The sequence below is a fragment of the Phyllobates terribilis genome, unplaced genomic scaffold, assembly GCF_046119375.1.
Source record: "Phyllobates terribilis strain yellow unplaced genomic scaffold, ASM4611937v1 Scaffold_11__3_contigs__length_659146591, whole genome shotgun sequence".
Taxonomy (NCBI): Eukaryota; Metazoa; Chordata; class Amphibia; order Anura; family Dendrobatidae; genus Phyllobates; species Phyllobates terribilis.
In genome coordinates, this window is record NW_027362771.1 from 33,001,549 (window position 1) to 33,013,823 (window position 12,275).

The following is a 12,275-nucleotide window of genomic DNA, read 5'->3' on the forward strand; positions in this document are numbered from 1 at the left end:
AAAAGCTACTTAAAGTGGCCACTTGCAAGTTGTTCTCCTGTTTGAATCTCCTCTGAAGAGTGGCATCATGGGCTCCTCAAAACAACTGTCAAATGATCTGAAAACAAAGATTATTCAACATAGTTGTTCAGGGGAAGGATACAAAAAGCTGTCTCAGAGATTTAACCTGTCAGTTTCCACTGTGAGGAACATAGTAAGGAAATGGAAGAACACAGGGACAGTTCTTGTTAAGGCCAGAAGTGGCAGGCCAAGAAAAACATCAGAAAGGCAGAGAAGAAGAATGGTGAGATCAGTCAAGGACAATCCTCAGACCACCTCCAGAGAGCTGCAGCATCAACTTGCTGCAGATGGTGTCACTGTGCATCGGTCAACTATACAACGCACTTTGCACAAGGAGAAGCTGTATGGGAGAGTGATGCGAAAGAAGCCGTTTCTGCAAGCATGCCATAAACAGAGTCGGCTGAGGTATGCAAAAGCACATTTGGAGAAGCCAATTTCTTTTTGGAAGGCGGTCCTGTGGACTGATGAAACCAAGATTGAGTTGTTTTGTCATACAAAAAGGCGTTATGCATGGCGTCAAAAAAACACAGCATTCCAAGAAAAACACTTGCTACTCACAGTAAAATTTGGTGGAGGTTCCATCATGCTTTGGGGCTGTGTGGCCAATGCCGGCACCGGGAATCTTGATAAAGTTGAGGGACGCATGGATTCCACTCAGTATCAGCAGATTCTTGACAATAATGTTCAAGAATCAGTGATAAAGTTGAAGTTACGCAGGGGATGGATCTTTCAGCAAGACAATGATCCAAAACACCACTCCAAATCTACTCAGGCATTCATGCAGAGGAACAATTACAATGTTCTGGAATGGCCATCCCAGTCCTCAGACCTGAATATCATTGAACATCTGTGGGATCATTTGAAGAGGGCTGTCCATGCTCGGCGACCATCAAACTTAACTGAACTGGAATTGTTTTGTAAAGAGGAATGGTCAAAAATGCCTTCATCCAGGATCCAGGAAATCATTAAAAGCTACAGGAAGCGACTAGAGGCTGTTATTTTTGCAAAAGGAGGATCTACTAAATATTAATGTCACTTTTCTGGTGAGGTGCCCATACTTATGCACCTGTCAAATTTTGTTTGAATGCAGATTGCACATTTTCTGTTAGTACAATAAACCTCATTTCAAGGCAGAAACATTACTGTGTCCAACAGTTATTACATATATCAAACTGAAATAGCTGTTGCAAAAACACCAATTTTTATAAAACAATAAGCTTAAGATTAATAGGGGTGCCCAAACTTTTTCATATGACTGTATAATCCCCAGCCCCTCCTGTGATGTATATGCCACCAGCCCATCCTGTGATGTCTATATGACCCAGCCCCTCGTGTTTTATATAAGCTCCAGCCCCCCTGTGATGTATATGCCGCCAGCCCGTCCTGTGATGTCTATATGACCCAGCCCCTCTTGTGTTTTATATAAGCTCCAGCCCCTCCTGTGATGTATATGCCGCCAGCCCCTCCTGTGATGCATATATACTGCTGAGAGTTCTTTTCAAAATTCATTGCCAAAGACTCACCTGTGCTCCAGACTGACACAAACCTGGAAAATCAGTTGTGATTAGTATAATCCATACCACCTAACATCACAGCCGCACCAAAGAACAGCGGCTCCAGCCATTACATTAGCGAGGAGTTAATTGTTTGACCAAATATAGCAGGGTAAATTTCAAGTTGATAATTTTGTGCGGCCCCCGAATGATGTAATAAATATCCAAATGGCCCCTGACAGAAAAAAGATTTCCCATCCCTGCCTTAAAAGGAATCTAAGAGTGATTTCACCCACCCCCCTCCCCAACTGCTTATATCTGCTGGTAGCTTTTGCAAACACAAATCCATTAGTACCTTTAGCTAATCAGTCTGTTCCTGAGAAATCATGGTTTGAATCAATATGTAAATGGCGCTGAAGTGCTTTGGGAGTGACAAAGAACATCTATTCCCTGCCTAGCACACCTTCCCCTGACTTTGAAGTCACACAGCAAAGGAGAAAATGGATAAGTCATCAATATCATCATAGTGGAAAACCCCTTTAGGAACTGTTGAAAAATCTGGTGCAGCAACATTTCGGAACAGACTGGCACACCTCTTTTATGGGGTGCCAGCATTAATAACATCCCCCGTGTGTCCACTGCTAAAGCACAACTTTCATCTGCTACATATCCACTAACATCTAATAAATCAAAAATAAACTCGCAAACAGTAAGGATATAGCTCATCAACGGAGAAGCATTTATTAATGTGTGTTACATTAAAGCTAAGTGACAAATAGTGAGACCTTGAAGATAAAACAACATTCTTCATAGCACACACGTCTGATGAACGCCTCCATAAATATCATGGCCTAGGCAGATAAATGACTGGAGTGTATACTGCTAGCTCGTCATCACTGCACAATTATTCCCTTACTTGCTCGTATCTGAGGAAAGCTATATAGTTTCTTTTTTTCCTACTTGATCAAGAATCTAAGACTTTTGTAAGAAAGTGTTGTCTGTCTAAATAAAACAAGGGTCTAATATATATTTATTTTATGTAGTTTTAGCCAACAAGAGCTTGCACTAAAAGCACAGTAAATCATAATCAAACAACCTTGACAAGTGATACGCTGCCTTATGTACTGCTTAGGACACATAATAACCTATGAGCGTTTGACCATTCATACAAGGATGCACAATATTAGATTTTTCAGCATACAAGATAGCTAAAAAACAGTCATTAAGAACATCTATGTCACTATAAGTCTTATAAAAGACATACTTGCATTTGTAATATTTTGCTGACAATGTTAGTAAGGCATTTGTATGTCAGAACATGGCTGAATGCTGTACACAGTGCATCTAAATTAGTACGGTCTGTTATTCTCATTAGAAGAGATAGATAGCCTCTACATGTGTTATATTCACCTACAGTATTCATTCTAAATGCCATTCTGCCTGATGGCCTAAAATTGAAACAGAAATCTATATATTAATGTACACCACGTTGTATATCTGTACACAATAAGGTAAAATGTTGTAAACTGTGTCCCATGTAAACGTCCCCTCTAACACCATTTCGCTTAGCCCATTATTTGTAAACTAACTGGATACCTCTTGTAAACGTTTCAACTCTTGTCATGTGCCCCTTTACCCATGCCTCTACCTGCCATTGATGCTGTACTTTACTAAACATGTCTAAGCTCCTAACATGAGCCTTAAATATACCGGAGCCTTCAAAATACTGGAAAAAGCAGCATAAAATCAGATACTGAGCAGGTGACGGCACTGGCCAATTTTATCAGTGCACCCCAGAAGTGTACATAGGAGAAATGATTCCTAGGGGCCCAGCCTACAGTTAGAAAGATATGTGTGCATGTCCAAACTCAAACCATCAATAATAGTTTTAGTATCATCCAAAAAAGCATAGACTGTAATGGCAACTGATCTGCTCCAAAGACTTTAATTGTGCTTGTCCTCCGTTGGATTTTATGAGTTCTTTGGTATTGTGTAAACTTTTACCCCCTGGAAAACTCTCTGCTTGTATTATGTAGGCCTTGACCCTCTGGAGGACCCACTGCTTGTATTGTATAGGTCATGTCCTACTGGAGGTCACTCTGCTTATATTGTGTAGGCCATGTCCTACTGGAGGACCCTCTGCTTGTATTGTGTAGGCCATGTCCTACTGGAGGACCCTCTGCTTGTATTGTATAGGTTATGTCCCGCTGGAGGTCACTCTGCTTATATTTTGTAGGCCATGTCCTACTGGAGGACCCTCTGCTTATATTGTATAGGTTATGTCCCGCTGGAGGTCACTCTGCTTATATCGTGTAGGCCATATCTTACTGGAGTACCCTCTGCTATGTATTGCGTAGGCCACCTCCCACTGGAGGACCCTCTGCTTGTGTAGTGTAGGGCACGACCAGCTGGAGGACACTCTGCTTGTATTATGTTATCTTTGACCCGCTGTAGGACCCTCTGCTTGTCTGTGTAAGCCTTGACCCAATGGAGGACCCATTGCTTGTATTATATAGGCCATGACCCGTTGGAGGACACTCTGCTTATATTATGTAGGCCTTGACCCGCTGGAGGACCCTCTGCTTGTCTGTGTAAGCCTTGACCCGCTGGAGGACCCTCTGCTTCTCTGGTGTGCCAGTCTAATGCTGGTGAATTCACTTTTCTTTGCTTTAAAAGGATCTTTAATGATTAATGCACCTGACATTTTTCAGCTGAATAAAGATTTCCTATATGTTTGTTCTGTGTAACCCCCGCCAATCCAGAACACAAGAGATCAGACACACATGAATTTGTATGGCTAATTTCTCATATATGAGATAGCCAATTAGCACCTAACATTATAAACCATTAAAACTTTAGTGGGAAGCTGAAATGTAATTACAAACGATTATATATTGTTTCCAGCAATTTCTTCACTTGTGGTGCTGATGACATAGCTGATGTACATACATATATATATTGTGGGTCACTAAAGGCTCCTCGGTATTCTTACTGCATGCAGGCAGCTGTAGTGTGTATGAGGTGTGAATGTCTGTGAAATTGTGAATGTGCTGCTGAGCAGGTAGGCCACTGATCACACATTGGAAAAGGCGTGGGTCTTGCAAAGAGGTTTGTCTTTCTTGGAATAAAATGTCTTGCCTTCCAAATTTGTCTGACATATCTAAGTGAAAAAAGAAAAAAAAAGTTTTTAGAGCTAAATCCCAGTGATGTGTTATAAGAAGTGTGATCCAACAATATTTTACTGTACACATTCATAAGCAATAATAAAGACATTAAACCTGGAGGTATTATATAATGTGAAATCCAAGCATAGGACATCCAAATATCATTTTATATAAAGGGAATCTGTCAGTAATCCACACCTTTACTTACACAACCTGTATACCTCTATACAAATGAGGCTTAAGTGCTCTGGAAGTGTCAAAGCACTTCCCAAGACCCAGCCTCCCTGGCTCTAGTCACCACTCAGCCCCAGCTTCCTCTGCTTGTCTGACAGCTTGATGGCTGACTATAGTCAGTGAGCTGTCAGTCACTCAGAAGAAGGTGGAGCTTGGCGAGAAATAGAACAAACAAAATGTATTAAAAAAGTAGCCAATAATGGTATATAAATTACTTAATTAAATAATTGAGAAGAACTGACTAAACTTGTCCATTGAGAACTTGTATAAAAGCACAAAGGACATGATAAATGGAATATTGTAAAAAGGACGGTGAGTGATGTGCCATAATTGGAAATTAAAATACTAAATCATTCAATTTATTAGCAATAACAAATGTAAAAGTGCAGTGTGTATTGTGCATATGAATTTGTTTAAATACATGATTAGTTGATAATAAAGAACTAAATAAATATAAATGTCTAGTGACCAAAGAACAATATCATGCATTAAAGTACGATGACAAATAAATATTGCACAGTGCCCAGGTATAGAGATCCCATTTCAGGGATCAAAATGAATAACCATACAAAAACTGGAATAAAGGAGTCGTAGACGGCACTCGGGTGTGCCCGAATAGGGTTCCAATCCATATATGTAGTAAAATTGAAACTCGGCACTCAAGAGGATACATGGCAAAAATAAGTGAGTTTATTAACAATGGATTAGTTTGTAGAACACAGCAGGTAGATAATGTTTCGGTCCCACATGGACCTTCATCAGATAAATGCTGAACTGTTGTGGTGGAGGGTGAGTATGCTGATACTCACTGGAGCCAGAGGGGGTTGTATGGACTAAGTAAGATGTCTGCGCTGAAGTATGGTGGCCTGAGCCACTATCAGGATGATACTGACCAAGTATAGTACACTACACCCCCGTCACACCACTTCATGTGCGTTTCGCTATCGCTTCGTCAGGGAGTTTTGGGCGAGAATTACTGCCTGCAGGCCCACAGCACTTAAGCCTCATTTGCATATTAATTAAAACAATTTTTCAGTCAGCAAACAAAAAATTTCCTAAAGGGAATCTGTCAGCAGGTTTTTGCTACCTCATCTGAGAGCAGCATGATGTAGGCAAAGAGACCCTGAATCCAATGATGTATCACTTACTGGGTGCAACCATTCTGACACAAAGATTTTAGATTTAGCAATGCAGCAGATGCCCCCGCACAAACCACAGCTGACCATGCCCACACCAGGCTCTCTATGTACATACTCTATAGATATTGAGGTGCTTATCATAGGAATCACAAGAGGGGGCGGAGTCGGACTAGGGCTCTTGCGCTTCTGTAGCTGCTCTAGTCCGAGCAAGCATAATCACCAGGTGATTAAAGCTTCAGTCTAAGTAAACAACAGCACACAGCCGGAAATATGACACATCGTTGAGTTCAGTGTTTTAACCCCTACCTCATCCTGTCCTCAGATTACAAAGCAAAAATCTGCTGACAGATACCCTTTAAGTATAGGTGTGGATGACATTATGTTTCGGGTGCAACATGGCCATATCAACAGTTTGGGGGTTGTAGCGTACTGACAGATTCTCTTTAAGTTGTTGGACAGAGGGAGTGGGCTCCTTGAGTCATACATAGATATGAAGTAAAAATATTTTTTATACCACATGCAGAACAGAGTAAAAAACAATAGCAATTCCCCCACAAAATTAATAAAAGTTAATAAATGTCTTTATCATTATTACTATTATTTAAAATTAACATTATACAACATATATAGTGGAGTGAAAAAGTGTTTGCCCCCTTCCTAATTTCTTATTCTTTTGAGGGTTTGTCACACTTAAATGTTTCAGATCACAAAAAAAAAATTAAATATTAGACAAAGATACAAGCAAACAAAAAATGCAGTTTTAAATGAAGGTCTTTATTGTTAAGGGAAAAAGAAATCCAAACCTACAGGCCCTGTGTGAAAAAGTGATTGCTCCCCCCCCCCCCTTTAAAACATAAATTAACTGTGGTTTATAAAATATTTAGGAAGCGGAGTTAAATTTACCTAGCCACACACAGGCCTGATTACTGCCACACCTGTTCTCAATCAAGAAATCACTTAAATAGAACCTGCCCGACAAAGTGAAGTAGACCAAAAGATTCTCAAAAGCTACCCATCATGCTGTGATCCAAACAAAATCATGAACAAAACAGCAACAAAGTAACCGAGATCTATTAGTCTGGAACTTATAAAGCCTTTTCTAAAGCTTTGGGACTTCAGCGAACCAGAGTGAGAGCCATTATCCACAAATGGAAAAAACATGGCACAGTTGTGAACCTTCCCAGGAGTGTCCGGCTGACCAAAATTACCCAAAGAGCACAGCGACGACTCATCCAAGAGGTCACAAAAGACCCTCAACAACATCTAAAGTACTGCAGGCCTCACTTGCCTCAGTTAAGGTCATTGTTCATGACCCCACCATAAAAAAAAAAAAAGAGACTAGCAAAAATGGCATGCATTGCAGAGTTCCAGGACGGAAACCACTGCTGAGCAAAAAGAACATAAAGGCTCATCTCAGGTTTGCCAGAAAACATCTTGATGATCACCAAGACTTTTGGGAGAATACTCTTTTTGGAATGTGTACGTCCCACTACATCTGGTGTAGAAGTAACACAGCATTTCAGAAAAGGAACATCATACCAACAGTAAAATATGGTGGTGGTAGTGTGATGGTCTGGGGCTGTTTTGCTGCTTGAGGACCTGGAAGACTTGCTGTGGTAAATGGAACCATGAATTCTGCTGTCTACCAAAAAATCCTGAAGGAGAATGTCTAGCCATCTGTTCGTGACCTGAAGCTGAAGCGCACTTGGGTTATGCAGCATGACAATGATCCAAAACACACCAGCAAGTCCACCTCTGAATGACTTAAGAAAAACAAAATTAAGACTTTGGAGTGGCCTAATCAAAGTCCTGACCTTAATCCGATTGAGACGCTGTGTCATGACCTAAAAAAAGGCGGTTCATGCTCGGAATCCCTTCAATGTGGCTGAATTACAATTTAGCAAGGATGAGTGGCCAAAATTCCTCCAGAGAGTTGTAAAAGACTCATTGCCAGTTATCGCAAACGCTTGATTGCAATTGTTGTTGCTGCTAAAGGTGGCCCAACCAGTTATTAGGTTTAGGGAGCAATCACTTTTTCACACAGGGCCCTGTAGGTTTGGATTTCTTTTTCCCTTAATAATAAAGACCTTCATGTAAAAACTGCATTTTAAGTTTACTTCTGTTTTCTTGGTCTAATATTTAAATTTGTTTTGTGATCTGAAACATAAAAGTGGGACAAACATGTAAAAGAATAAGAAATCAGGAAGGAGGCAAACACTTTTTCACACTACTGTACATTGCTACAACATATGGACAAAAATATTAGGATGTATGTCTTAATCATTGAAATCAGGTTGTTCAGTCAGTCTCATTGCCACAGGAGTGTACAATTGTCCAACCGGACACCCCGCCGATCAGCTGTTATCAGTGTCGGTGGCCGCTGGCCGGAAGTACTCACTTGTGGAGCTGGCCGTCTTCTGATAGTGGCCGCCGCAGGGTACTGCACAGCCGCCTCCTATTGATTTGAATAGGAGGCGGATGTGCAGTACCAAGCCTCGGCCACTACCAGAAGACGGAGCAGCTTGCCAAGTGAGCACTTCCGGCCGGCGCCACCTGTAAACAACTGATCGGCAGGGGGGCCGGATGTCGGACCCTGACCGACTAGACACTGATGACCTATCCTAAGGATTGTCCACTGCTTTAACATTGATGACCTCTCTTTTTAAATTGAGTGACAGGACACCGTGTTTGACCAATGCTCCATTCAAATGTCTCCTCATTGCACAATAGGAGGCTAGGTAACGTTATTTTAGTTATCGGTGGTTGTGCCAGTGATGGGGCTCCCAGAGATCAGGCATTTATTATCTATCCTGTGGATGTCTATTGTGGGGAAAACCCAATTAAACGTCCACGGCCAATAACCTGTTAGCAAAGTGAAAAATCTGACTAGCTTCACATTTTATAATTTGGAATGGTATGACATGACTGCTGCCAACCAACGCCATCTACCCTGGTTGCGGGCTGCCGGAATGTGGGGTGCATGATTACTAATAGATGTTAGATGCACTCATGATGAGGCTGTGAAATTAAAAAAAAACTAATCACATTTCCTATCTAGACTAACATAATTGCCTCTTTTTCAAGGAAGTTATTTTTCACTTGAGAACTTCTTTAATGACAATTGGGAAAACTATGCAAATTAGCATGAAATGAAAAACAGCATAACATGTTATAATAATGTTCTATACACATAGAGAATCTGTAACGGTAGCATTGGCATGCACCTTTGGAACGCTGTGCCGCCTTATACCACCATCAGGACAGGCAACAGTTCACTTCAATGCCGACTCCAAGGTACATTACAATACATGGCTATATCATGAACCTGGGACTGTTATATTGTTTTCTTTCTGCATCCTAATATGAACTGATCACTTATTTCTTCGGAAGTGTGACCAGTCGGGAGAAACATCCCAGAGTTATGGAAATGCAATCATTATTACCTGAGCCTATGTTTCTGTAATACAATCCATGTATACTCTATAAAGACTGGGACAAATAATCCACTGGGCACGAGAGCGCCATGCAGGAATGGTGGCCGGTACTATGGGAGGGGGTGGCGTTTATTTTAGACATCGAGAATCATTTCAGTATTCCATTCACAATATGTCATTGTGATGTAACTGTATACTGAATATCTAGTATTGTCTATTTCACATACATTTCAGTTAAGAGTCATTAGCTCACATTTTGAATTAAGAACAGCAAGTGTGTGTCCAGTGAATGTGAATTAGAGCTTACCGCACAGACGAAGCAGGTGTCATGCCAGCTGAACCCTAGCGCTTCCAAGAAACGGTCACCGGCATCAATCTTGAAATCGCAGCCACGACACTTAGTACCAAACATCTTCTCATAATCTATAAAGCAAACAGGAGGCATTTTCAGCAGGAACATCCAAGAATGAAAGCTTTCTTACAGCCTTATCATTATCTCTGGGATCTCACCTCGTTCACAATAAGGCTGTCCTTCCTCCATGTAAAAGGCACGATTGCGAATAGGGGTCTTACAAAAAGCACAGGTGAAACACTGAACATGCCAAGTCATCTTCAGTGCATGCATAATCTCCTGAAAATGTGAGACATAGGAAGCGTGCTGACAATTAATCAGATAACAAAATACACTAGGACATATCAGACAAGTAAATGTCACAGTGAGTTATCAGGAAAATCCAAGAAACGGCCGGCTTAGGTTTATTAACAGAAACCTCCGTGCCAGGCATACCAAACAAGAAAATAACAATGCAAACACTGGAAGAAAAAGGAAGTGGAGAATAATAACTAACAGCTGGCCCTCTCCTTTGTTCTGTAGCCTTTCTCGCAGTGGCGTCATTAACCACACAGTAGCCCTCCTTACACTAAGAATCTTCTTAATATGAGGGTGCCTACACCACAGCTTTACAAGGAATTGCCACGTTTCTCAGTTCGCACAGTTTTTACAGACTGGCACACAGAGAATCACAATGGTTTAATGGGTTTTCTGCTACAACAATGTTGATAGCATATCATTGGGATCTTGAAATATTCAGCTTTTTACACACAGAACAGCAGCTGAACATATGATCGTTATTGACCTTTTTATCTATGGACATCTAAAACAAAATCCAAGTATATCTTCTCAAATCTAAGCGGATTGTTAGAAACATCTCAGTTGCCCGATGATGTCTCTACATATGGGCGACTTTAAGATAAACAGTTATGGATTGCATTATCAATAACTCGGCCAATTATAGTTACTATTGATATTGAATGTACTGCAGGTAAATTATTATCAGCAGCAGGATCAGTAAATGTAAGGATCACTTATAGTGACATTCACATTACTGGAAGGCAATACCACCAGTGCTCACCTTTATGGAAGGCCATATATAACTCTCCATGTGTGAGTAGTAAAGGTATAGGTATTTCTAACTTTTGCATAACGTGAGATGTATGTGTTATCAGACTTTATTGCTTCTGATGCTGGTCATAATAACCTCAGATGCATATTTTTAGGTTCTTTTTTTTAAAAAGACAATCTTGTTGAAAGAAAAAAAAAATCAATAAAAAGAGAAATCATTGATGTTTCTATATGGGGTGCATTGAAAAACATTGTTGAGGTATGTCTAATTGCTCACACTGCCAAATTACATTACATCCAAGTGCAAATTGTTTCTTCCGAGAGGAAGAGAACTAGAACTCTAGCGCCACCTATAGGAAATAGCAATCCTAAAAGTCAGTATCGACTCTCTAACGAGCCTTGTCACATGACTTAGAATAATAGCCAAAACCAAAATCTCAATTTGCAGACACTGTGTTTCGGGGTACTGCAAGGCTCTTTAAAGGGTTGATATTGACTTTTAGGATTGCTACTTCCTATAGGCGGTACTAGAGTTCTAGTTCTCTTCCTCTCTGAAGAGACAATTTACATATTTCCCAGAGGAGTATTGCGGCTTAAAAGTCTCCTCAGCTTGACATGCTTAACATGTCACTCTCCACAAGGAGAAAAATTACCCCTTGGATATTATATCCAAGTAACACAGGTGTACTGCTGCACCCACAATATGTCCATGACGTTGTATTGTATCTCAATGCCTTACATTTGATATTAAAGGCAATCTGTCACTATGTTTTTGCTACCCAATCTGATAGCAGCATGATGTAGGGGCTGAGATCCTTATTACAGCGATGTATCACTTACTGAGCTACTTATTCTATTTTTGATATAAATCACGGTTTTATCTGCTGAAGATCTACCAGTTCTCTGAATACTGAATTCTGTATAAACCCGCCACCACCACTTAATGGCAGTTTTCTGTGTACACTGTGCATAGGCAGAGAGCTTCCAATCAGTGGTGTGGGCAGGGTTATACAGAGCTCATGAACATGGAGAACTACCTGGCAGCAGGTATACTAGTTCTCTAGTGATAATCTCCTGCTGATAAAACAATGATTTTATCAAAACTACAGCAAACAGCCCAGTAAGTAAAACAGTGGGGTCTCTGTCTCCACATTATGTTCAGATTAGGTGACAAAAACCTGATGACAGATTCTCTTTAAGACAAATGGAGGTCTATTTTTTGTCTGATTCTAGATGAATGTGACAGAAAATATGAATTATAGTCATAGATGTATTCTTCTCTGAAAGTATTCTGATTTTCATGCCAACTGTGTAATTTGGATTATTTTTGAGAAGGAAAATCACGCATG

At 40.5% G+C, this 12,275-nt stretch overlaps 1 protein-coding gene across 1 annotated transcript in view; it reads right to left on the reverse strand.

Moving 5' to 3' along the window:
• Positions 1-2,271: 2,271 nt before the first annotated feature.
• PDLIM7 (PDZ and LIM domain 7) overlaps positions 2,272-12,275 on the reverse strand; it is a 125,284-nt gene continuing 115,280 nt past the window's right edge. The window contains exons 17-19 of the mRNA XM_073654660.1: positions 10,035-10,155; positions 9,832-9,947; positions 2,272-4,713 (exon numbers count right to left, since the gene is read on the reverse strand). Coding sequence (XP_073510761.1) covers positions 4,627-4,713; positions 9,832-9,947; positions 10,035-10,155 — 324 coding nt within the window. The 3' untranslated portion in view covers positions 2,272-4,626. The remainder of the gene's footprint in view (positions 4,714-9,831; positions 9,948-10,034; positions 10,156-12,275) is intronic.